The sequence below is a fragment of the Oryx dammah genome, unplaced genomic scaffold (assembly GCF_014754425.2).
Source record: "Oryx dammah isolate SB20612 unplaced genomic scaffold, SCBI_Odam_1.1 HiC_scaffold_28, whole genome shotgun sequence".
NCBI classification, from domain to species: domain Eukaryota; kingdom Metazoa; phylum Chordata; class Mammalia; order Artiodactyla; family Bovidae; genus Oryx; species Oryx dammah.
In genome coordinates this window covers 34,305,142-34,333,100 of record NW_024070212.1, presented here as the reverse complement: position 1 = coordinate 34,333,100, position 27,959 = coordinate 34,305,142, and the positions used below count along the sequence as shown (strand labels likewise).

The window sequence follows — 27,959 nt, the reverse complement described above, 5'->3', positions numbered from 1 at the left end:
ATGTTTTCCTGGAATTCTCTGGCTTTTTCTGTGATCCAGTGGATGTTGGTAACTTGATCTCTGGTTCCTCTGCCTTTTCTAAATCCAGATTGAACATTTGGAAGTTCTTGGTTCATGCACTGTTGAAGCCTATCTTGGAAAATTTTGAGCATTACTTTACTAGCATGTGAGATGAGTGCAATTGTGTGGTAGTTTGAGCATTCTATGGCATTGCCTTTCTTTGGGATTGGAATGAAAACTGATGTTTTCCAGTCCCGTGGCCACTGCTGATTTTTCCAGATTTGCTGGCATATTGAGTGCAGCAATTTCACAGCATCATCTTTTAGGATTTGAAATAGCTCAACTGGAATTCCATCACCTCCACTAGCTTTGTTCATAGTGATGCTTTCTAAGGCCCCCTTGACTTCACATTCCAGGATGTCTGGCTCTAGGTGAGTGATCACACCATCATGATTATCTGGGTCGTGAAGATCTTTTTTGTATGGTTCTTCTGTGTATTCTTGCCACCTCTTCTTAATATCTTCCGCTTCTGTTAGGTCCATACCATTTCTGTCCTTTATTGAGCCCACCTTTGCATGAAATGTTCCCTTGGTATCTCTAATTTTCTTGAAGAGATCTCTAGTCTTTCCCATTCTACTGTTTTCCCCTATTTCTTTGCATTGATCACTGAGCAAGGCTTTCTTATCTCTCCTTGCTATTCTTTGAAACTCTGCATTGAGATGGATATATCTTTCCTGTTCTCCTTTGCCTTTCGCTTCTCTTCTTTTCACAGCTATTTGTAAGGCCTCTTCAGACAACCATTTCATTTTGCCTTTCTGGCCTTTCTTCTAGGAAACTGTATAACTTCTTTTTATCTATTATCCACTGTCCCCACTACCATGTGAGTTCCACAAAGGCACAGACTTGTCTTTTTTTTCCACCGCTGTATATCCCCAGTAATCTGAACAATGCTCATCCTGCAGTAGGCCCCCAATAAATATCTGTTTTTTCAAATTTATTTTTAATTGGAGGATAACTGCTTTACAACATTGTGCTGGTTTCTGCCATGCAACAACATGAATCAGCCGTAAGTATACAGATGTCCCCTCTCTCCTAAGTCTTCCTCCCACCCCACCCCCACATCCCAGCCATCTCATGTTAACATCACCCCTGGTGTTACCGAGCACCAGGCTGCTTCCCTTGTGATACAGCAGCTCTCTCCTAGCTGTCTGTTTTGCATACGGTAGTGTGTACATGTCAGTGCTATTCTCGCAGTCTGTCCCACCCTCTTCTCCCAACGCCATGACAAGTCTGTCCTCTACGTCTGTGTCTATTCCTGCCCTGCAAATAGGTTCATCAGTACCGTTTTTCTGGATTCCATATATATGTGTTAAGATCTGTCAAATGCATGAATGTGGGGACCTGTGGGGCTTAATGGTGAGACTGTAGTAGCTAAAGAAGAGAAGAGGAAAGAAGTTCTTAGAGAACTTCCCTATGAGGAAGACCAATGAAGAAAACGAGGGAGAATTAACTGGGGAAGATGGAGCTTTGGATAGAAAGACAGAGCTCTGAATAGGAAAAGATTTGAATGAGCAAGTTAGCCAATCCTGAAATGCTTGTGCTCAATTCTTAAAAATTTGAATGTGTTCATAGCAGGGTGGCCAGGATGGTGACAAATTTGGCAACCATGTATATGACAAGGGGTTGATAAATCTGAGTAGTTTATTGAGAAAGAAATACGGCAAGGAAGGGAACGAAGCACATCATATGAAAGGTTATCATGGTAGAGTATGTATATAGTATATTTAACTTGGAGTAGCTTTGAAGAGACAGGCTTCCCGGGTGGCACTAGTGGTAAAGAATATGTCTGCCAATGCAGGAGACACAAGTTCGATCTCTGGGTCAGGAAGGAGGGCTCTGGAGGAGGGCATGACAACCCTCTCCAGTATTCTTGCCTGGAGAATTCCATGGACAAAGGAGCCTGTCGGGGGCTAAAGTCCACAGGGTTTCAAGAGTCAAAGAGATAACTAATGATGGTAAATAGCTATAAAAAGTCTAGTTTCTGGAACAAAATAAGCATTTTAAAAATTTTGTTCAAAAAATAATTAGGTGCTTTGTGTAGTTGTGGACATAAAGTCACCTGAGTATAAGTGAAACCTGAAGATGACCTCTCAGAAATGTCACAAAAGATATTTGCTTTAAAAAGCCTCTACCAGGGTTGACGTGAAGTCTGAGAAGCCTCAATCCTAGAATCCCCCTGCATTGCTCTGTTGTTCAGCTGTTAAGCTCGCATGTAACACCCAAGGGGTATATGTGGTAGAGTGTCTGGTGCAAGTGGATTCTTAAAATATTGATTTAAAGTTGTGAATGAAACAAAACCTTGACCAAGTTTGTATTCAACTTCTCATGCTATTAAGAAAGGCAAGAGTTGCAGAGTTAATACTGGCTCCCTTATGCAGATCTGGAATTCAGCAGGGAAAGCTGGACACTGGTCGTATATATGAGGCAAAAAAGAGCTCTCAGCATTGTTCCTCAAAGCCTAATCCAAATTTTAGCAAGGGGGAAAAAAAAAGAATTCTTTTCAGTTTACATTTGTTTTAGAGGAGAGAGAGACTAGAAAAACCAAAGCCTTGGGTCAGGCTGCCACATGAGGATACCATAGTCAGTTAGAGAGAATTACACACACTAAGAGCAGTTTTAACTTTAGAAAATAAGGTTTATAGAAAGAATGGTATACAAAATGAGACATGTTAAAACATATAGACTGCTTTTTGAGCTTTGAAACATGAAAAAAGATAGCATTGAGTGAGGTTACTTGTATCTGTAGAATTTCAGTCTGTAAGCTATAGGTTTCTGAAGTGACCCTGGGTCCTGGCTACGAACTGTTAAAGCTATCAGGTTCAGGATAAAAATGTCTTACAGTAGCTAGTAAAGCTCCTGATATAAGTAAATAAAAAAGGGAAGCCCAACATGACCAAATAATGAAGATGTGCGGCTGTAGTTGATCAGTTGTCCAAGAACGGTAAATTCTGTGGATGTGATAGACATCCTAAGGAAAAGAATATAGAAAATGTCAGCAATATGTTGGAACCACCTTAGCCCAGGAAAAAAGTGTGTAATTTACACTTCCCGTGTGCCAGACATTGTTCTAAGTACATCACATATTTAACGCTCTTAAAGCACATAATGCAAACATTACCTATGTTGAGACACTATGATACAGAGTTGCAGGATGAGATAAACTAGGGAAACTTGTCACTTTGCTATATCATATAAGCAGCACTTCTGGTACATTTATTTAACCAATGAAACCCTCCCTGGATGCTTTTCATGGGGCTGGCAGTTCATGAAACACTAGGTTGGAGACATTAATATATGTGAAAGGTGTTTGAATAACATAGTATTCTGTTAAAAAATTATTAAATATAAGAATTACTAAGTTCTTATTCTGTATCAAGTATATTTTATAATATTTCAGACAATCACTCATGTAGGTTATTGGGGAAACTTTCATTGGCTAGAAGTACCCTCTCTCACAAAGACCATGCATTTCACTGTAGGAAAGTTATAAGCCATTGAATACACTTTGTTGTATTAAGGTAATGTTTCCCTTCTAATTCCCTATCCACTGACTACCTGTCTACCCTAATAGTGCACAGTCTTCTGATAACTCCAACAAAAAAAGAAAAAGATGGAAAAATTTGGAGAAAAATTTAAAATTAGTACTGTGAGATTATAGTGAGTTGAAGGGTGGCTCACCCCCACCAATCCCTCATCCCTCCACTGCCCTCAACCCTTGCAAAAGTTATGTCCACCTAAAACCTGTGAATGTGATCTTATTTGGAAAATAAGATATAAATTTTGCAGATATAAATTAAGGATCTCAAGATGAAATCATCCTGTGTTAGGATGAGCTGTAAATGAAATAACTTTCTTTATAAAAGAAGAGAAAAGGAGATGACACACAGAGGAAAAGGTGATGTGAAGACAAGGCAGAGATTGGGAGTGCTGTCTATAAACCAAGGGACACCAAGGACTGCCAGCGGCCATCCAGAAACTAGAAGGGAGGCATGCAGTGAATTGTCCCTCAGAGACCCCAGCAGGAACCAACCCTGCCAACATTTTGATTTCAGACTTATGGCCTCCAAAAAGTAAGAGTAAATATCTGTCAATATTAATCCCCTCAATTTGTGATAATTTTTATGGCAGTTCAAGAGGCTATTTTATGAGATTAAAACAAATATTTAAATTACCACCAAAAAATTAGATTAAATCAAAGTCACATCCCAAATGACCAAGGAAAAAGAAGATGAAAGACTGAGGATAAAATTAGGAGATCAGAATATGAGTGGATAAATATGGGTATGTTGAACTACAAGGGCAAGAAGTTAAAAACTCAGTGGATATTTGAGGAGTTTGTATAAAGGAGATAAATATTATCCACTATTAACACTGTGACAAAACTAACAAATAGCCTAAGATATTATCAGGATATTTAAAGAATTATCAGGAATAAGCCAGTTATGTTACAGTGAGTTAAATAAATATGAATGATACAAATTCTCCGAGTTTCTAAAACACTGGCTAAAATGAAGTTTAAGCATCTTGTCAGGTGGCTAACAGAATCCCAGAGCTACCTGCGTGAAAGGAAAGCAGCCGCTCTTGGCTTTTACTTTTTCCTGCAAGGTCACTTGTATGGTCCCAAAGACCCAGGAAGCCTTTGTCAATTTTTGAAGAATTGCTATAAGATTTGTCATAGCTTCAAAACGATCAAACCCAGGAAGCCTTTGTCAATTTTTGAAGAATTGCTATAAGATTTGTCATAGCTTCAAAACGATCAAGCTACTCATCTTTCCCTGTTTTTTCAAATAACATATTGCTTTAATACCTGCTATGTTTCCCAAAGACCTTAGGCTCTGACTTCACTCACTTAGCCCTTCCTAAACATGTGTTTTATGAGAGGCGCTGTGCAAAGTGCAATTTGAGAATAAGAAGCAAAGGAACCTGGTTTCCAAGGCTTTAGGGAGTAATACACTTGAAGAAATTGCTAAACCTATATAAAAACAATACTATTAATATATATTCTATGGAAACTGTGAAATGAAGTATGAATGATTCATAAGTCTTATCTTCAACCCCAACCACTCTTCTTAGTTATCAGCTGCCTACTGAACCACTGGGTATGCACAGATACTAAAAATTTGTACAAAATGAATATATTACCTTCTCCTTTGTATGTGTTATATCCCTTCTGTTTCTTGATCAGGCCATCATTTCACCATTTGGGTCATCTAAGGCAGATACTTGTATATCACACATGTACTATTTCTACCTCAATTCCTTTATCCAGTCAATTCAATCTCCAGATTATATCTAAAAGCCCATTGTCTTACTCTACTGTCTTTATTCAACTTTTGTCCAAACCTCCATCATGCCTCCCCTGGACATCTGTGGAGTTTTCCTCACTCCTTTCTCTGCCCATGCCTCTCTCCAAGCCATTCTCACAGAGTAGGCAGTGATCTTTCAAAACAATCTAAATCAGTTCATATCACTTTCTGCTTATAATGCTCCACTACATTTCCACTGTACATATTAGAATCCACTCACTACGTTCTAAACGTTTGGCCCCCTTCTAATTCTTTAAATCGGAGAAGACAATGGCGCCCCACTCCAGCACTCTTGCCTGGAAAATCCCATGGATAGAGGAGCCTGGTGGGCTGCAGTCCATGGAGTCGCAAAGAGTTGGACACGACTGAGCGACCTCCCTTTCACTTTTCACTTTCATGCATTGGAGAAGGAAATGGCCACCCACTCCAGCGTTCTTGCCTGGAGAATCCCAGGGACCGGGGAGCCTGGTGGGCTGCCCTCTATGGGGTCGCACAGGGTCAGACACGACTGAAGCGACTTAGCAGCAGCAGCAACTCTTTAAATGTGTCAGGTTATTTCCTGTTAATGTCCTTCACACAAACTGCTTCTTCACTCTGGTGTTTCCCTGCCCTTCAGTAACCCACACCCTGCCAACTGTCTGTAAATGTCACCTAGATGCCACTTCTTCAAAATGTCCTTCCTTGACCTTCCAGGTTAAACAGGTCCTCTTGCTGCACCCGTTCACCTGTGCATCTGCTTCACAAGACAGGAGAATTGGCTCAGATGGTGAAGGATCTGCCTGCAACGCAGGGAGCCTGGGGTTTGATCCCTTGGTCGGGAAGATCCCCTGGAGAAGAGAATGGCAACCCACTCCAGTATTCTTGCCGGGAGAACTCCATGGGGCCTGGAAGGCTACAGTTCTTGATGTTGCAAAGAGTAAGACACAGCTGAGCCACTAACACACACACACGTGAAGTTATTTGTTTTATGTTTGTTCAGTGGCACTAATGGTAAAGAACCCATTTGCCAATGCAGGAGACTTAAAGAGACACAGGTTCAATCCCTAGGTTAGGAAGATCCCCTGGAGGGAGGGCATGGCAACCCACTCCAGTATTGTTGCCTGGAAAATCCCAAGAACAGAGGAGCCTGGCGGGGCTGTAGTCCATAGTGTTGCACAGTCAGACACAACTGAAGCGACTTAGCAGCAGCGCTGTCTATCTTATTCACTGTTATATTTAGCATCCAGAACAGAACTTGGAACATAGTGTTGAATAAATATTTGTTGACTAAAAGAACGAACGAATGAATAAGTAAATACAATATGGTCACAGGTAAAGAGATGGTTTCAAGTACAATGTACTCAGTACTCTACACATCCTAAAATCAGTGCACCAAGCTCCCCCTGCTCCTGGAGCAAGCGGAAGAGAATGCTGACATTTTCCTCCAATTCTGTTAGTTCTCTTCAGCTAAAGGCACCATCTCTAAATTTTATTACTTCTGAAATAATTCAGATGTAAAAATTGCAGTAATAGTACAAAGAATTCTAATTTTGTTTCACTCAAACTCCTCAAATGTTAATATTTTACATTTGTTTTATCAAGCTCTTTAGTTTTCCTGAACTATTTTATAATATGTTCTAGACATAATGCCTTTTATCTCTAAATATTTCACTGCTGTTGTTTAATTGCCAAGTCCTGTCCGACTCTTTTAGCAAGGCTCCTCTGTCCATGGGATTTCCCAGGCAAGAATACTGGAGTTGGTTGCCATTTCCTTCTCCAGGGGATCTTCCCAACTCAGGGATTGAATCCATGTCTCTTCAGTCTCCTGCATGGCAGGCGAATTCTTTACCTGCTGAGTCACTGGGGAAGACCATTTCAGCGTGTCCTTCCAAAAATTAAAGGGATTTTCTTCTCTTACACATTAACAGTACAATTATCAAAAACAAAAAATGACTAATCTAGAAACATTCAAAATGTGTGAATTGTCCCATATGTGTCCTTTATGCTAAAAAAGGAAAATCATTCCAAGTACAAGATTCAACCTGTTGTGTCTAGGGGCCATGTTTCATTAGTCTCCTTCAATCTAAACCAATTCTGCCCTCTTTCTCTTTCATGCCACCGATAGTTTTGAAGAGTAGAGGCCAATTATTTTGTAGACTGTCATTGAATTTGGGTTTGTCTGATGATGTTTCCTCATGATTAGATTCCAATCGTGGACCCTGGAGGGCAGGAATACCACCAAACTGGTGTTGCAGCCTTCTCAAGAGCATCACATTAGGAGGTACATGATATCAAGTTGTCCCATCATTGGTGATGCTATTTTTGATCACCTTTATGGTTTTTCTACTGTCCCTTTTGTAATTAACAAGTTCTGTGATGAGAAGCTTTGAGAGCATGTAAATATAGTGGTAACCAACAATTTTTTTAAACATTAACCAACTCTGTGGCCCAACTAATCTTCCATTTACTTGGGAAAATACCTAAGGTCTATTAATAAGTTATGAAATAGCTAATTGTGCAACTTTCCCAAGTATAATGGTCCATTACCATTCTACCTTACCTCCTTTTTTCATGTGTACAAAGAAAGAAACCTAGGAGCTGCTTTTGAAAGAACATAATAAAATATCTAATCTCATTCCTTATTCATCAGATGAGAAAGCTGGGGCCCAGACAGGCTAACTGACTTGCCTAAGGTCAGACAGCTTACTCAGTAGCAGCCCTGAAAATAATTAAGTGCTCACTGTAGAGCAAGAAAGGCAAAAGTCAACTCAGTATATACGAGCCCTAAGGGTACACCTGCAGCAGTCTAAGGCAGTTTTTCTGTGACCATTTTTGGAAAGTAATGAGATTCTTACAGAGATCCACAGGACAGGGCAGAACATCTTCCACGGGGCCACTGCATGAGGGGTCTCTAGGGAAGTACAAGAGCTCACTGTTGTGCCCGAGTTCTCTTTGTTCTCTTCCTTCCTCTCTCCATCTCTAGTGGAAACACTCAAGTCATTGCAAAGGCAGAAACAATCTCACAGCCCTGGGACAGAGCATTGCCTACTCCTCACCTAGAAATGCTATATGTTCCTTGTTCAATACTCTGGATATCTGTTTAATTCTAAGTAGTATCTTTACATATATTATTTTGAAATTACATGAAGTAGGCCTGTCATAATCTTACCATATTTTACACATTTGAGAATAGTTTTTAATTTGCCTAAGAACATTCTAACCTAGGGGCTTCTGAGATGGCACTAGTGGTAAAGAACCTGGCTGCCAGTGTAGGAGAGATAAGAGACATGAGTTTGAGGCCTGGGTCAGGAAGATGCCCTAGAGGAGGGCATGGCAACCCACTCCAGTATTCTTGCCTGAAAAATCCCATGGACAGAGGAGCCTGGCGGGCTATAGTCCATAGGGTTGCAAAGAGTCAGATATAACTGAAGCAACTTAGCAGACATGCTTGCATTCTAACCTAGGCTAATACAGAAGCAAGCAGCCTCTTCTACAATGCCCCGGGTCTTTCTTTTCCAAGGTGACTATGCATTTAAAAGAAAAATAATAATAAGTAGCAGGCCCCGGGAGCTGGCACTCCAATCTTACCCAGAACACAGGTGGTCCTTGTGGCTTGTCTGCTCTGTTTTCTCCATTACTCAGAAGGAATGGAGACACCATGCCCTGTCCAAGCCAGTGTCCCCCAGTATTTACTACTTCTTCATAAAAGTTATTCTGAGATGATATTTAGCAGTACACCGAAAGCTATGAACCAGAGGTAATGACTCTAAAGACATCCTGCACAAACTTTCTATACAGAGTATGTAGAGTTTCCTCTTTACCACTTCTTGAGAGGCACATGCATAAAAAAAGAAGCAATGCTTTAATTAAGAGTCAACCTTTAATCAGAACTTGGCATAAAATGAGCAAGGGATATTTTAAAAAATCATAAAAACAAAAGAGGTAAGTTGCTATGAGTTAAAACTAGTAATTCAACCCAGAAATACAGGGAAATGTTTGCTGTGTTAGAAGAGGAGGGACCGGTAGGCCTAGCAGCGGCCACAGCGGAAGCGGCAGAATCAGTAGAAGCTCAGCTGACTTCTGCTGTGTGTTTACCATGTTATCAGCACTCTGCTCAACGCTGTAGGTACAGCACCTCGTTTAATCCTCGGAATGATCTCAGTGTTCTTCTCATTCCATACAAAGTTAGCATCAAGCAAATAAACACTGGGATAATATAAATCTAATCTAAGATTATAATCCCACTCTACGGTAACAACTGAATAATCCTGGAGTGTAAGATCTTGGAGACCATTGAGAAATTATTGCTGACTGATGCACCAACTCATGCCCTCACTTCTTTCTGGTCACTTTGGGAGTGAGATCTTTGCTTCTCATCCTATATAGAAACAGACTCCTAAAAGACTTGTCAGAGCCTCCTCATTAAAGGATAAGCTCCATAAGGTCAGGGACTTTGTATTCTCGACTACTATTTCCCATACCTAGGACACTGCCTTGTCTGTGGTAGGTAATTATTATATGTTGAAGGAATGAATAACTGAATAATACATGAACAAAGCCTGGCTATAACAAAGATTAAATTTTAAATGAATGATTCTCTTTTACTTCTCAGTTATAAACGGGTTCTTATATCATGACTTGCCAGAGTCTCTTAAAAAGACTGGGCTTACAGTGTTTGAATTCATGACTCTAAAAATCTTCCTGTGGCTGGCAAGGATGTTCAAAATCATGCTGTTCGATATGCTTTAAAAGAGGAGAAGAGTCTGTATCTCCATCCCTAGTGACTAAACAAGTTTGAGCATTAAATATTTGGTTAAACACTAAACAAAAATTTAAACTAGGCAACTTCATTTGCTGTTGAACAATATTCTCTGAGCAACTACACGTGTCAAGCACAGGAAGTGCCAGTGCTTTCCCTGACTGCTAGCCCCTCTCACCTGGACTTTCTAAAACTAAGCGAGTAACTCAAACAGGATTTGTAGTGTAGCTGACCTCCTTTGCAACTTTTAGTATCTTCTGCTACTGGGAAGGCAAACTAAAAGAACTGAAAAGTATACTTTTCATGTACGGAAAATGTCATAACCCTGGTAAATTTTTAAGGAATTTTGTAGAAAAAAAATTTTTTTTTTCTTTTTTGAGGGAAAGTTCCATTTTTGAATTAGCAAAAATTATGGCCTATATGAGTGCCTAAGATAATTGGGTAACAGAGGGACAGAGGGCTAAAAGCATAGAAAGATAAATTTTAATGTGTTTACAGTTTCAATAAAAAAGTGTGCTCTGACTACTCTCATTGGACAAGCCTGTTCATTTATCACTGATCTCTGTGAAGAGAACAGCTATTAAGTTATTCAAATTAAAAAACAAACCTGTCACTTGATGTGACAAATTACTTGTATATTTACATTATGGAAGTGCTATGAAATTTTACTGGTGGTGTTAGTGCCCTGAGCATTATTTTAGGAAAAAAAAGGTAAAATTATATTACCTGATGCAAATTCTTTTTCAAACACTCTAGATATTCTCATTTTGATTAGGCTAAACATTCTGAGGGCGATAAAATTGTATTCCTTTTTCTCTAAAACAGTTTTATTAATACTTTTAAAATGCTATTAAAATAAGGGATGAAATCAGTTTATTCACAGCATTTTTTCATCAGAGTGTTCTCTTTATACACTATATCTACTAACAGGAAGATTATATGACAGTAAATGATGAGAAAAGTTTTTGATTTGAACTCACATGCAAATTATAATGGGAGACATATATAATTATGGCTGATCAGCATTGTTGTATGCCAGAAACCGACACAACAGCATTAGAGCAATTTTCCTCCAATTAAATTTAAAAATTATAACATGCTTTTGGTTTGTATCAGAGAAGGCAATGGCACCCCACTTCAGTACTCTTGCCTGGAAAATCCCATGGGCAGCAGAGCCTGGTAGGCTGCAGTCCATGGGGTCGCTAATTCTCTGTGATTATGTGTGATACAGTGCTCATTCCAAAAGTGCCTAATGTATACCTTTATATATTGGAATCAGAGGAAACATGCATTTAGTTACTTCAGAGTTCCAAAAGTAATCATTGAACTGGAATCGATACGCAGACTTGGGGTACAAGGTTAGATGAGAGAACCGTGCACCAGTCTTGCTTAAATCCTGTTAATCAAACAGGATTGTGACCATAAACATGTGTCAGTTAAAAAAAAGTTTGGCTAATATAAAAGTCATGGAAAAGTACAAAACTTACATATCAACATACCCTTCATTTCTGATGGATTTGACACAAACATAATTTTTAATTTGGCACAAAGAACTAAATCTAGGCATGTTCATAAACCTGTTGGTCCATCTGATTCTACTTTGCTCTGGAAAAAAAAAATCCTTGTTAAATTCATCAGCGTATAAATTGGTTCTGTTTCAAAATTTGCAATGAAGATGTTTAATGTTATCATGCCTTCAATCCTTAGGTGTCAGCAAATTGTATTCTAAATTACAATACTCACAGCTGATGCCTGCTCTATTACCCCTCTGTCCAGTTGAATGTTCCGGCTCCTTGTATGGAAACTGCAGAGTTGTATCCAAGGTTCTGAATCCTTCTTTAAGAGAATGATGCTTGTAGTACTCCACAAGTTCCTTTAGGAAAAAACAATCAAACACACAAACTCCTTGACACATAATGATATACAACGAAGGGATAATCAAGTTAATGCTAAATTTTCCAGAAGCCCCCTGGTGCCTCAGTGGTAAGGAATCTGCCAGCCAAAGAGGAGATGCAGGTTCGACTCTAGCCTGCCACAGGCTTCCCTGGGTCAGGAAGATCCCTCAGAGAGGGAAATAGCAAACCCTTCCAATATTCTTGCCTGGAAAATCCCACGGACAGAGGAGCCTGGCGGGCTATAGTCCATGGGGTCGCAGAGTTGGACACGACTTAGTGACTAAACAACATGTTACAATAAGTAAATGCTCTCCCTGCTTCCTGGATGTACAAGACACCCAACTAGTAATTGTCCTGGTTACCCAGGCCATTTATAATGTGAGTTACCCCCCACTGTTACTCAATATCCTGTTAAGTCTTCAGTTGGATGTAGTAAGTAAAAAGGAGCCATAATAAACCTCAGACTCAGAACAGAAATTCTTGTTCTTACTTATGAAATACTTTTTGTTTAGGGAGGCAAGAGCTGTTTTATGAATATATAGTAATCAATAGTTTCCTGCATTTTCTTTCAGCATAGGAGAAAAAAAAACTTGATCCTAAATATGCTTGTCCACTGTAAACCAAAGTTGTTAAACCACAAATATTGTTTGCTTGACATTGCTTCTGGCTTATGAGGAAGTGTTAGTGATCTTCTCTTAGCTCTGTATGTCACCTGACTCACAGAAGTCAATAATGTAGTTCTTTCCAATTTTCTCTTATACCCAATTTGCCTTAAATACATCCAAGCCTAATATAATAACCACCCGCCATCTTTCACACTATGATCTCAGAATATTTCTTTTGCGATGTCAGTTTCACAGATTTTGCACAAATCTTAATCCCTCTACTTTAAACAGAAAATTAATAAGGGGGTTAATTCATAATGGAAAATGAATATTATCACTAGATGAGTACCAGTTATGTTTCTTAGAAAAACCTGAAATGAAAATAAAAGCAAAATAACTTTTAACCTAATTATTCAGTGCTTCTTCTACAGCACTATTATTTGAAACTGTATAAAAGCAACTCATTTCTTAAAAAAAAAGTCACACTGCCATCAACTCAGCCCTTCCATTCAGTGCTTATGTTCAAAGTCCCCCAAACAAATCAATCAAGTCAAAAATCACCTGGAAGAAGAGAAAGAGAATCATCATTGATCTATTTATTATTTAAGACCAAACTTGGATGAGTTGTGGGATGCATGGTGTGGGGTGTTCCAGGGATCACAGAGATTATGAAGATAAGGTTCCTAGGCATACCCACCGTGGAAGGAAAGAGAAGGGTTATGGGAGTTTAGAGGCAAGAAGGAAAGAGAGCTACCTTTTCAGAGTCCGGGGGAAGGAAGAGAGACGAGTTCATGAGGGGAGGTAGCTTGCCTTAAATTAAATAAAAGTATAATTCCAAAACCCAGGAAGGATGAAAGGATTATTTTAAGTTGAGCAGACAGGCTGGGAACAGACAAAGATAACAAAGACCATCTTCATAAACTAAAAGCAGCATGGTTTGGCTCAAGTACTGGATAAAGCAAATGGGGATTCTTCACCTTTCACATCTGTAAAATGGGGATAATAATTTCACAGACTATAGCAAAGAAGGGATAAGGTACCTAGTACCTGTAAATAATCATGAGAGCCACCATGATCACATGTGCTACATAGTTTTACATAGTGTATGTGTGTGTGTGTGTATAGTTTTATATAGTTATATAGCATATGTATAGTTTTATATAGTTTCTTACAATCTTCAGACAAGAAACAAGAGATGGGTCTTTTCCCCACTGATGCTCAAGGCTCAGTGAGATTAATCAGCTTGGGCAAGGTTGTATAACTGGTGTCTGGCTCCAAAGTTTCTGCTCTCAACTACATTGTACTATTAGCAAATAGTAACCTGGTAAATGTAAATATGCAAAAAGGGAAGCAGAGGGAATGAGCATTTTCTAACTATCTTCTTGTTTTCTTAGACCCAAGATGATATGCTTTTACAAATGCTATAACTTAATTTTTTTTTCTTCCATTCTTTCTTCTTTGCTTGGGCCCAGATTATAAGTGTAATTGCTGAAGCAAAGGAGTAGAATCTGATGAACTTAAAAGAAAAAAAGCTAAACTATCAGAAGTTTTCAGTTCAGTTCAGTCACTCAATCATGTCCAACTCTTTGCAACCCCATGGACTGCAGCACGCCAGGCTTCCCTATCCATCCCAACTCCCGAAGTTTACTCAAACTCATGTCCATTGAGTCGGTGATGCCATCCAACCATCTCATCCTCTGTCGTCCCCTTCTCCTCCCACCTTCAATCTTTCCCAGCATCAGGGTCTTTTCAAATGAGTCAGTTCTTTGCATCAGGTGGCCAAATATTGGAGTTTCAGCTTCAGCATCAGTCCTTCCAAAGAATATTCAGGACTGATTTCCTTTAGGATGGACTGGTTGGATCTCCTTACTGTCCAAGGGACTCTCAATAGTCTTTTCCAACACCACAGTTCAAAAACATCAGCTCTTCGGTGCTCAGCCTTCTTTATAGTCCAACTCTCACATCCATACATGATTACTGGAAAAACCATAACTTTGACTAGATGGACCTTTGTTGGCAAAGGAATGTCTCTGCTTTTTAATATGCTGTCTAGGTTGGTCATAACTTTTCTTCCAAGGAGCAAGCATCTTTTAATTTCATGGCTGCAGTCACCATGTGCAGTGATTTTGGAGCCCCAAAAAATAAAGTCTGTCACTGTTTCCATTGTTTCTCCATCTATTTGCCATGAAGTGATGGGACCAGATGCCATGATCTTAGTTTTCTGAATGAGTTTTAAACCAACTTTTTCACTCTCCTCTTTCACTTTCATCAAGAGGCTCTTTAGTTCCTCTTCACCTTCTGCCATAAGGGTGGTGTCATCTGCATATCTGAGGTTATGGATATTTCTCCCAGCAGTCTTGATTCCAGCTTGTGTTTCATCCAGCCTGGCATTTTGCATAATGTACTCTGCATTAAGTTAAATAAGCAGGGTGACAATATACAGCCTTGATGTGCTCCTTTCCCTATTTGGAACCAATCTGTTGTTGCATGTCCAGTTCTAACTGTTGCTTCCTGACCTGCATACAGATTTCTCAAGAGGCAGGTCAGGTGGTCTGGTATTCCCATCTGTTGAAGAATTTTTCAGAGAGTTTGTTATGATCCACACAGTCAAAGGCTTTGGCATAGTCAATAAAGCAGAAGTAGATGTTTTTCTGGAACTCTCTCGCTTTTTCGATGATCCAGCCGATATTGGCAATTTGATCTCTGGTTCCTCTGCCTTTTCTAAAACCAGCTTGAACATCTGGAAGCTCATGGTTCACATACTGTTGAAGCCTGGCTTGGAGAGTTTTGAGCATTACTTTACTAGCGTGTGAGATGACTGCAATTGTGTGGCAGTTTGAGCATTCTTTGGTATTGCTTTTCTTTGGGATTGGAATGAAAACTGACCTTTGGCCAATGCTGAGTTTTTCAAATTTGCTGGGATACTGAGTGCAGCACTTTCACAGCATCATCTTTTAAGATTTTAAATAGCTCAACTGGAATTCCATCACCTCCACTAGCTTTGTTCATAGTGATGCTTCCTAAGGCATTAGAAGTTTTATTCCCAAATGGCTTCACTGATCAGAATATGGCATTTATATTATGGTGGTTTTAACATGGTTTGCAAAGGCAAGGTCTGGAATTAAATTCTGTTCAGAGACCAATATTATCATTTAAGATTTTAAATGCAAAATTTTGTAAGGTCTCTGAAAGAATCATACACTTTATCATTTGCATCAGCAATACATTTCTCTTATCATTGAACTGAGTGTGTTCTTTAGAAAAAAATGTGAAAATAAACCTGAAAGTAATCATAAGCCAATAACTTTGAACTTTAATGTAATTGAAATTGTTGTAAATGTTATAAGTAATTTGTTATAAGTAATATGAATTTTATGCATGATATATCTCGAGTAGTATGAATTAAAGTTTATGAAAAGTTGGCTAGAAAACAGAATTATCATACTGAAAAGGACTTGTTAATCATTTAATACCTACCCACCTCCAGATTTTATGGGAGCAAAAATGACTTTTCCAAGGCCTAGGGCTGTGTGGCTTGGTAAGCTGCAAACACTTCAGTAAGCATCAAAGACATTTTCGTTCCATTTTTACCGTCTTATGAGGGTAAATCTTCCTACATGTTTCCAACTAGGTATAATTAAATAGTGCCACTGTGGATCTCTTCTAATTCATGCCCTTCTGCTTTCTATATTTTAGTCTAATCCGCCCCCACTTTAGCAGTCATTGACCTTCAGGTACTACAAGTAAATAAGAAGACGCTAAACAAAAGAAATCACTATGCTTTCCTTATCTCACACTGACACAGTGGTGTCAACAATTCAAGTCTCTCTGAGAAATAATGAGTGAGAGCCAGTTATTCCAATTACCAAGGAAACGGGCAATGGAGATGATTTATAAACAGCATTTGGACAAGGATTGTCTGGCATACATGAAAATTAGAACAAAATTAATGCCTTGTAATCTGGATACAGAAATTCATTTAGAATTTAAATTTAACGACTAGAAAAACAAAGATTTCGATTAACCAAGCCATTGAAACCAGAGGGGGTAAAAAAAGGTTAGGTTATAACAACCTGAGGTCAATCTTCTTGAGAAACTGGCTGATTTAAAACAAATTTTGGATTTTGTTTGCATTTTACATCCTTTAAATGAATATTACGTAGGTGATATAATGTTACCAGTCAGGATGTGAGGAAACTGAACTATACTTAAGAAATAACTCAATTCCTAGACCAAGATATACTTATAATGGCAACTGGGTTATCTCCCAACAACATAAAAGGCACGATAAAAGGTAACTCCTTAAAGCTGCAGAGGGAAGCCCCTAGCTCCCAGACAGAAGTGCCTATTAACCCTTTATCTTCTTCCAGAGGGTCTGGTACTCAGATAGGAGCCATTCCTTCCAATCAGGTGTCCAGGTGTGGCATTTCCTAGTTTAGGGTCCAAGTATAGATCTGCTTGAGGCTTTGGTACAGATAGATTTACTAATTTGAGAATTTTTTCAGAACTGAGTCCTTTTAGAATTCTGTAGAATCACAGTGATTTCACATAGTGAGTACTCAATATAAATTTGTTCAAGAAATGAACAAAAACAAAGAAGAGGTAGGTCAAGACGAGTTCAGTGGTCTCTTCAGCAATTTTTTACAGTGATTTTCTTCCTGACAAAAGTATTTATCTAAGACTGAGATTTTTCAGCCTCTTGTTTGTCTTTTCACAATCATATCCATTTGCTTTTTTTTTTTTCAGTTTCATTGTAGTTTTGCAATTAATTCTTAATCCCCTCCCTTTAACTATCTTTATTATGTACTTCCTTACAAAAGATCTCCTGATATGGAGGGAAAAAACACATGCATGTGTCTCCAGCAGTGACATTTCTGATGCTTTACACACACCATGTAATAAGCACTGTTAGCTTATGTGAGCTCTTTTACTTCCCTTTCCAGAACATCACTGAAAAAACTTTTACCCCTCTTGGATACAAATTACTTGAAATCTTGGTCTTTATGGCATATATTATAATCCCAGCTTTCCATGCACATAGGAACCTGAGGATCTATGTTCACTAATCCAGGTCATGGTGTTATTTACTGGCTTTTTTTTAACCTTAGAGGATGAGGAACTTTCTTGAGCTGAATCCAGGTGACACAAAGTTGAATTGATTGGTTCTTGCCAGTGATTATTCCTTTCATCCTCTTTGCTTCCCTCTTGTGATGGGAGTCCCTTTTGTCGCTTTCAAAGTCAGCAAAGCTGGTAGTCAACTTTGGCCCTGCAGCATTTTTTTGTCTCATATTAACCATACCACAGAGCAGCCTAATTACCAAGCACCTTAAGTTCTACAGGTGAGAGTCAAGCTGGTGTATCTTTGCAGTGATGTGGAGACCCCCTGTGCATGCTTTTTTCATGTCTAAGCTGGGGCTGTCACTCATTATTTGTGCATCCACTTGCCACCTCCCTGCTAGGTTTTCCTTTCAGGAAGAAACCTCCTCAGGTCCTGTTCTCTCTGTGCACAGCTTGCTTGCTCCAGCAGAAGGTAACTCGTTGGAGCAGGGAGGATGCCTGGATCTTGGCTGCCACTTTGACAGGGTTTGCATTTTCCAGGACACATCCTTAGGATGCTGCCCATCCTTAGCTTTTGAATTGGGATATTTATGTGATATTTATGTCAAGACAGGTTTTCTTACTTTTCTTTTGACTCTGTTCAATTCAGTTCAGTCGCTCAGTCACAAGATGCTTCAGTTTCTTTAAAACGCTGATTCCTGTCTTGATCCAGTTCTACATTTTTGGATAAGACTTTTAAGCTGACCTATTTTGTAAGGCTCTCTTACGCTCAGTTTTAACTTTAGTGTTAACATCTGCAAAGTGCTTTGAGATGTTTTCCAGATGGATGCAGTATGTATCATTTGATTGCGGTTCAGTCAATGAGTGGTCCTTCCCAGTGTTACTCAAAGGACTTAACAGAGCTCTGCAAAGGCATCTTATGTCCTATATCCAAATTCTTCATTATCTTAAGAAACTCTCCAACTTGAGAAACAGGCCTAAGACTACTTTTCAGGAAATAAGAACTTTTTTCTTCACTGTTAGCAGTGCACATGATGTAATGATATGTATGTATTATTTATATGACAATACATAATATTCTTATATGCTGTTGCACTTTTAAAAATCAGAATTAATCATCTTTATATGAAGCAACTTGGTAACAATATACTGTTTCAATTTAAATATAAAATTGCTATGAAATCACTGTCATATGGTAAAAGTGTGATCTTGTTAATGTTTAATTGTCAAAGGTAATGAAGAAGAACTGTAGCACAGATCACTTAGACTAGAAAATACAAAAAGGTTTTCCATTTGACAGTATATTGTATTTTGCATGAAATGAACCTGAATGTGTCTATGGTTCTAAGAATCATATAGTGTCGACCCTGAAATATTATCTTAAACTTGCAAACTTAGTTTACAATGAAAAATATATTTAGAGCAATATAAAACTTAACTAGAATTCTTAAAATTTTCAGGATTCTGCTGCAAAATTAAGATATTATTCTCTTTAAATGTGTCAGCAAGCAAAATTTCTGAGAAACTATAGAACTAAACTGACCTTTCCAATAAGAGAAAACTAAGGACCACAGATTGGAAAGAACTAATCAATGCTTACCATTAAACTTTTAAACTTTCTATTTTCCGCAATGTGAAAAAAGCCATCTCTTGTTAAAATCTTGATGTGCTTTGCTTCATTATTGTACCTGTGGGCAATGGATAACTTATGAATATAAATGTGTTTTTAATCAGTAGAAATCAATAATTACCAGAGGGTATGCCCCAATAACATTATAGGAATTAATTCTGAAGACAAAATATATACCTATGCCAATACACTGGTGACAGCTAATTAACAAAATATATTCACTAGATTGGTTGAAGATACAGCCGATTTTTAAAGTGAGATTGGGGGGCAGTAGATTTGACCAATCATTCTGCCCAATTTATTTGTAAAATCAGTTTGAGAATACAGAAAACAAAATAAAATCTAGTAATTTATAATTCTTAGGATTTACTAGAAATATACACACATCAAGTCACCAAAGCACAGTGTTATGAAAGAAATCCGGTATGCCAATTAGCAGCCTATAACACTTAATACCATTTTTTTCTAACAGATATTTTCAAGTATTAATGAACTGTCTAGAGAGATGATGCATGATTTCTGCTGCAATTAGAACTTTGGTTTTCAACTTCAGTGTTGCACATGTCAGATGATCTATGCAATTATGAAAACAGGAAAGCTATTTCTTGTCCTACTTACTTAATGCTAATTGCGTATTCTCCCGACTCTCTGGTCCTGTGTCTCACAAGGTAAGTACTGTTTACCCTGTTAATAAGTTCAGTCTCTGCCTGCAGTCTTTCCATGGCTCCAGCATACCTGTGAGAAACAAGGACACAGAAAATTTGGGTAATGTACCTGAAACAGAACAGAAGCTAAAAATAAGTATCTGTCAGGATTTTAATTTAGTGGCAGATCTGAACTGTTTTTACTGCTATACTAATTATTTCAAAAAATAATACGGAAAAATTCCCTTGAATACATTCAAACAAAGATACTGTAATCTCTACAAAGATTACAACAGTGAAGTGAACAATGCCAAACACACTAAATATTTATCTATAAATAAATGGAAAAAAGGGAGGAATTTAGTGGGTATTGGGTCAGAGAGGGACTTTCCTGGTGGCTCAAACGGTAAAGCGTCTGTCTACAATGCGGGAGACCTGGGTTCAATCCCTGGGTTGAGAAGATCCCCTGGAGAAGGAAATGGCAACCCACTCCAGGACTATTGCTTGGAAAATCCCATGGACAGAGGAGCCTGGTAGGCTACCCTCCATGGGGGAGGGCTGTGGAGAGTTTAACATTAAGAAAGAAAAAGACTTTAGGGAAGGATGGCCCATGGAAGACACACTCAGATATACACACATGCACACATATACACACATTCCTCCAAAATTTCACATTTTCTAGGTAAAACAGTATGAAATAAAATCTCCTTTGAGTATTAAGAAAATTTAGGGACAATTTAAATTTTTTTAAATAATTATTTTTTAGATATAAGATTAATTCTTATAGTCCACAATTTTGATAACCAATTTTCTTTTTTTTTTCAATGGAATGCTATGGATTTATTTCACGTTTTCAAGGCTATTTATAACAATTTTCTTAAGAAACTACTAGTAGCAAATAGAATTTTTTAAAGATATTTTCAAAACCAAAATTCTGTTGTTCCCAAACTCTGCTGGCTTAAGCATACAAAAATTCCATAACATTAAAAGGGACAAATTCAATGTTAAAATATTCTTATTCTTATGATTGATCTGTTCACATACTTTCCATTTATTCCTGGTTCAGTTCAAGGAGACTGAATTTGTTTTTGAAGATCTTTTTTCTTCCCCTCCTCTTTTGCTCTCTCCTCTTGTCATTTGATGTCTATCTTTAGTGATGTGTTTGGATTGCTTTGTTTTTTTAATTGCGTGTTTCAATTGTAGATTTTTGGTTTGTGGTTCCCAGGAGGTTGTTGGTGGTGGTTGTTGTTTTTGAGTGGTAATGTAGTTTATTTTAAGTTAAAATATATGTTGTTCTTGTTTAGTTGTGTCCAATTATTTGCAACTTCATGGACTATAGCCCACCAGGCTCCGCTGTCCATGCAATTTCCCAGGCAAGAATACTGGAGTGGGTTGCCATTTCCTTCTCCAGGGAATTTTTCTGACTCAGGGATCAAAGCTGCATTTCCTGCATTGGCAGGTGGATTCTTTACTGCTGAACCACCATGGGTACAGCATTTAAAAACAATTTTATTATTTTTAAAATTTTATTTTATATTGGAGTATATTTTATTAACAATGTTGTGTTAGTTTCATCTGACAGCAAAGTGATTCAGTTATATATATATGTGTGTGTGTGTGTGTATGTATTCTGTTTCAAAATTATTTTCTCATTTAGGTTATTACAGAGATCAAGCAGAGTTCTCTGTGCTATACAGTAGATCCTTGTTGATTATCTATTTTCAGTATAGCAGTATGTACATGTCAATCCCAAACTCCCAATCTATCCCTCCTGCCTGACCTTTCCTCTCATTAACCCTAAGTTCTCTAAGTCTGTGAGTCTGTTTGTTTTGTGAATAAGTTCATTTGTATTATTTTTTAAGACTCTGTATATAAACTGATGTCATATATTTGTCTTTCTCTGTCTTACTTCACTTAGTATGATAATCTCCAAGTCTGTCCATGTTGCTGCAAATAGCATTATTTCATTCTTTTTCTATGGCTGAGTCATTTCATTCTTTTTATGGCTAAGTTATACCTTTTGTATATATGTACCACATCTTTATCCATTCATCCATCACTGGAGTGAGGCTGCTTCCATGTCTTCTCTATTGTAAACAGCATGGCAATGAACGTTGGGATGCATGTATCCTTTTGAACCATGGTTTTCTCCAAATATATGCCCAGGTGTGGGACTGCTGGATCACATGGTAGCTTTATTTTTAGTTTTGTAAGGAACCTAAATACTGTTCTCTATAGTGACTGCACCAATTTACATTCCCACCAACAGTGTAGGAGGGTTCACCTTTCTCCACACCATCTGGAGCGGTGTTATTTGTAGATTTTTTGATGATGGTCATAATGACTGGTGTGAGGTGATTCCTCATTGTAGTTTTGATTTGCATTTCTCTAATAATTAGCAGTGTTCAGCATCTTTTCATGAACCTCTTGGCTGTATCTCCGGTGAATTCACGTCCTTCTACCCTGCCATCCTGTCTTCTCCCATTATGTATCTCCCATGACATTTTGATATAGCAGTCTACAAATATGCACAATTGTTTTATGTTACAGATCCCTGAATTTCAAGTTCATCTCCAGTATCCTGCATTTGTATTCTCCTCTTCTCAAAATTGCTGGTTTTGATATCACATTTGTATATGGATGATTTCCTATGTTTAGGAAAATCTCTCTTACCAGTGAGATTTCCCATTTGTAGTTTTCTTGATTCTAGCTGTGGCCTTTTCTTTTCCACCTACAGAAGTTCCTTCAGCATTTGTTGCAAAGGTGGTCTGCTGGTGCTGACTTCTCTTAGTTTTTGCTTATCTGTGAAACTTCTGATTTCTCCACTGAATGAAAGCCTTGCTGGATAGAGTGTTTTTGGTTGTAGGTTTTTCCCTTTCATCACATTAAATATATTGTGCCACTCCCTCTGGTCTGCAGAATTTCTGCTTAAAAATCAGCACATAACCTTATCAGGTTATCTGTATGTTATTTGTTGCTTTTCCCCTGTTGATTTTAATATTTTTTTCTTTGTCTTTTATTTTTGTCTGTTTGATTAATACGTGTTAATATGTTCCTTCTTGGTTTATCTTGTATGGAATGCTGCACTTCCTGGATTTGAGTGAATGTTTCCTTTCTCATGTTAGGGAAGTATTTGGCTATAATCTTTTCAAACATTTTCTCAGGCCCTCCTTCTCTCTCTTGGCCTTCTGAGTTTTTATCAATTTCAGATTCCAGGACAGAAAACCACTGTTTCTCCACTGATGCTCATGCCATCATAGTGCTGCCCCTCACTCTGCTTTCTGTAAATGCCCCAAAGCCTAGCCATCATCTGACCCAATTCACGTTGTCACATTCGAAGAACATCTGACATCAAAAAACAAGTCCTCAAGTTTTTGTTGGCTCAAGCTTCCTTGTCTCTACCCAATTTTTTTTTTCCAAATTCTCCAAACGAATTATAAACCCCGCAATGATACCTGTTCAGCACCATGTACTGTACCTATTAATTCTTTCTATGGAGACATCCATTTTTCCCAAACCCTCCACCCTCTTGGTCTAATCACCACTGCTTTCTCTCCAAGCCTGCTGAATTAGTGTAGTTCTGGAATCCCTTCACTCCCATTTCCTAGATTTTGTATCGCCCTCTTTCCTGGTTTACTAGCTAACTCCTCAGATCTTAAATGAATATATGGGATGTAACAGTTAGAAGGTCTCATATTGTATTTTACTTAGTAATCCTTAATTCACAATTTGGCTGGCTAAATAATTCTAGGTGACAAATCATTTTCTTCTCAAAATTTAAGGCACTGTTCTGCTGTTCTAACTTCCAATTCAGTGCCATTCTGATTTCTGAGTCTTTGTAGGTAATCTTTTTTTTTTCCCTCTCTGGAAACTCAAATTCATTGCTCTGTATAGCAAAGTTCATAATAATAAGCCTTCCAGTTATATGCTGTACTAAAAAGTTCAGTGTTGTCCTGGGCTCTCAGGAGCATCTTTGATGTAGAGTCATATAGCTTTCAGTTCTAAAAAAATTTTGGTTTTATCTTTTTTTATATATATAATTGTTGTTAGTTTCTCTTTCTCAAGTTCCTATTAAATGAAGGCCAGACTTCTCAGGTCAGTTGTCTGCTCTATCTTTTTTCTATTATCTCTCTTTGATTTTCTAGAGGATTTATTCAACTTTATTTTCCAATTTCTCTACTCAATACTTAGAGAGCTCTTCTTCATTCTCAATCTCTGTCTCTTTTATAAAACATCCAGCTCACTTGTATGGCTATATTATCTCTTAATTCTGAGAATATAAATTAAAGGCTTCTCTCTTCTGTCCATGCTAATGTTTGTAATTCTTCCGAGTTTCTTTTTGACATTTATTTTTTTCTCTACTTCAAGGCTTTTCTCAAATATCTGGTTACTCTTTGTTGTCTGCTCACATTTTGCTCTATGGCTCAGGAAACTTAAACAGAGCTCTGTATCAACCTAGAGGGATGGGATGGTGAGGGAGATGGGAGGGAGGTTCAAAAGGGAGGGGATATATGTATACCTATGACTGATTCATGTTGAGGTTTGACAGAAAACAACAAAATTCTGTAAAGCAATTATCTTTCAATTAAAAAAAAAAAAAAGAAAGAAAGCGAGAAAGGCATCCAAGAACTGACTGGGAGTTCTGTGTGGGAGCAGTATGGGAGGCTCACTAGGTTGGAACCTGATCCTTTGGGAAGAAGCTGATGATGGGGCTGGATTTTAGGTTTTTTAATTCTGAGTCTATTCCATTTCTTTAGAGAAAAGTCTTCCAAATTCCTATCTGGATGGAAGAGAGTAGTCCATTTGTGTGAGACACAGCTGTCGCAGTACTGAAGTTGAGCTATACAAAGGAACTGAGGATCATCATCAGTCTGTATACTGACTTTCCTTAATTTGACTGATCTGTTTGCAGTATAGCATCTCTGCCAATTTTTGCTGGGCCTGCTCTTTCTAAGTCTAGGCCTCATATGGCTCAATTTTTCCAAGTAATGTACTCTCTAATTCATATCTCTTGCTAAGGGAGGGAAAGGTAAGTTGTCTGACTTCTTGGAGGATAAGGCAGGGACACTGGTATCTGCATCCTTTTCTCCATAAGGATTTTCAGACAGTTCTCCAGATTTAAGCCCCATGTCTCATCCCAGTCTTCATGATACCCAAAAACATAGACTGCAGATAATCACCGTGAACTCTATTTTATTTCATGGCTTATAAAAGAGACAAAGTTTACCTTATGGGAACAGCTTTAAAATGTGAAAATAATAAGGATATTCAACTCCTTAATGACTTGAGAAAGTGAAAGTCGCTCAGTCCTGTCTGACTCTTTGTGACCCCATGGACTATACAGTTCATGTAATCCTCCAGGCCAGAATACCAGAGTGGGTAGCCTTTCCCTTCTCCAGGGGATCTTCCCAACCCAGGGATAGAACCCAGGTCTCCTGCACTTCAGGTGGATTTGTTACCAGCTGAGCCACAAGGGAAGACCAAAAATACTGGAGTAGGTAGTCTATCCCTTCTCCAGGAGATCTTCCTGACCTGGGAATTGAACTGGGGTCTCCTGCATTGCAGGCAGATTCTTTACCAACTGAGACTAAGCCCTCTTAATGACTTGAAAACCACAGTGTAATTTTTCTCTAAACAGTTTAGTTTTTCTAAAATTGAAGGTTTCATTTTCTGATATAGTTGATCATTTTGTTCCTTAGCAGAAAGCATTTCACATGAAACTGCCTGGTTAGCGTGAAGAAACTGTCCCAAGTTTCTTATAAAAGAAAAAGTAATTTTGAAATTCTATTATCTTTATTTCTTACTGTTTTCAAGGGTGTTCCCTCATCTAAACATCTTGATTTTTTTTTTATCATTAGGAACAATAGTATTTGGTCATAATTTCAATAGAGTTTGACATACTGGCAAGGGTACATTTTAAAACAAAGGATCCCAAAGCTAATCTCCTGTGTTCTGAATGGTTCGCAGGTATCAAATCAGTTTATTTAATAAAATCCATCTTGTGTGTGGCATTCGTATTTCTCTAAAGTCATTAGTTTTATAACTATTATGCCTTCTTATATAGAAATAGTAAAAGAAAAGAGAAGGAAACTATTATCACACTTTCATGACTTTCCAGTTCTTGATGTTTTACAGTTTGATTATCCATGCTATCAGTTCTGTTCTCCAAAATTAATTTGTCAAGGTTACAGTCTTTAATTCCATGAAAACTAAGACCTCAAATTTGTCTTAAGACAGGTAAACATATAACAAAGATTTCCAGTTCTATCACAGACCTGCTATAATTTCTCAGCAGGCTCAGTGTTAAAGCCAGGGAAGGATGTCAGAGAAAACAATGATTACACAAAGCAGATGTGGCTGGGGAGGAAGAGTAAGACTGCTGAGGAAAGGATCCCATACTATGGACAATGTGTTCCTACAGTCACCTGACATTTTTCATGCTTTGGTTATATGGCAGAAAATGATCAGTTTGAAATATCAAAAAACTCAGGTGTTACCTACACTTGCAAACTGAACTAGTACTTACCATATACTCTCAGAATACCTTATTTATATTCATACCCTGATTTCTAATTTGTGTGCACAGATTTCAATATCAAGAAAATAAAAATAGATGCAGTCATTTTAAGAGGAGGTATCACTAACAGAAACAAGGAAACAGTAGATAATGATTATTACTTTTTAGACATTATGAGTTTAAGAGAAAATGACATCTTCAACCAGAAAAACTATTTAGAATAGTTATAATCAACATATGATGATAATTAACATATTTGGGGTACTTACTATGTACTTAGTATTATACACATTTTATTTCATCTTTCCAACATCTGTATAAGGAAGAATGCAAAGAAATAGAGGAAAACTATAGAATGAGAAAGAATAGAGAACTCTTTAAGAAAATTGGAGATATCAAGGGAATATTTCATACAAGGATGTGGGCATGATAAAGGACAGAAATGATAAGGACCTAACAGAAACATAAGAGATTAAGAAAAGGTGGCAAGAATACATAGAAGAATTATACAAAAAAGGTCTTAATGACCCAGATAACCACAGTGATGTGGTCACTTACCTAGAGCCAGACATCCTAGAGTGTGAAGTCAAGTGGACCTAGTAAGCATTACTACAAACAAAGCTAGTGGAGGTGATGGAATTCCAGCTGAGCTATTTCAAATCCTAAAACATGATGCTGTGAAAGTGCTGCACTCAATGTCAGCAAATTTGGAAAATTCAGCAGTGGCCACAGGACTGGAAAAGGTCAGTTTTCATTCCAATCCCAAAGAAGGGCAATGCCAAAGAGTATTTAAACTACCTTACAGTTACACTCATTTCAGAAGCTAACAAGGTTATACTCTTATGCTCAAAATCCTTTAAGCTAGGCTTCAACAGTACATGAACCAAGAACTTCCAGATGTTCAAGCTGGATTTAGAAAAGGTGAAGGAATCATCAAATGCCAACATTCAATGGATCATGGAGAAAGCAAGGGAATTCCAGAAAAACATCTGCTTCATTGACTACACTAAAGTCTTTGACTGTGTAGATCACATCAAACTGTGAAAAGTTCTTAGAGATGGGAATACCAGACCACCATATCCATCTCCTGAGAAACCTGTATGCAAGTCGAGAAGCAACAGTTAGAGCTGGACATGTAACAATGTACTGGTTCAAAATTGGGGAAGGAGTATGTCAAAGCTGTATATTGTCACCCTGCTTATTTAACTTATATGTAGAGTATATTACGCAAAATGTTGGGCTGCATGAATCACAAGCTGGAATCAAGATTGCTAGGAGTATCAACAACTTCAGATATACAGATGCTACCACTTTAATGGCACAACATGAAGAGGAACTGAAGAGCTTCTTGATGAGAGTGAGAGAAGAGAGGGAAAAAACTGGCTTAAAACTCAACATTCAAAAAACAAAGATCATGGCATCTGGTCCCATCATAGCAAATAGATGAAGAAAAAGTATAGTCAAAGCTATGGTTTTTCCAGTAGTCAGGTATGGATGTGAGAGTTG

The 27,959-nt window shown here is 37.9% G+C and overlaps 1 protein-coding gene across 3 annotated transcripts in view; it reads right to left on the bottom strand.

Annotated features, from left to right (window-relative positions):
- Nucleotides 1-27,959, bottom strand: part of VAV3 (vav guanine nucleotide exchange factor 3) — a 425,211-nt gene that overhangs the window by 12,841 nt on the left and 384,411 nt on the right. For all 3 annotated transcript variants that reach the window (XM_040232183.1, XM_040232185.1, XM_040232184.1), the window contains 3 exons: nt 19,911-20,027; nt 19,263-19,350; nt 11,848-11,977 (listed from right to left, as the gene is read on the bottom strand). In XM_040232183.1, the coding sequence (XP_040088117.1) occupies nt 11,848-11,977; nt 19,263-19,350; nt 19,911-20,027 (335 nt within the window). The remainder of the gene's footprint in view (nt 1-11,847; nt 11,978-19,262; nt 19,351-19,910; nt 20,028-27,959) is intronic.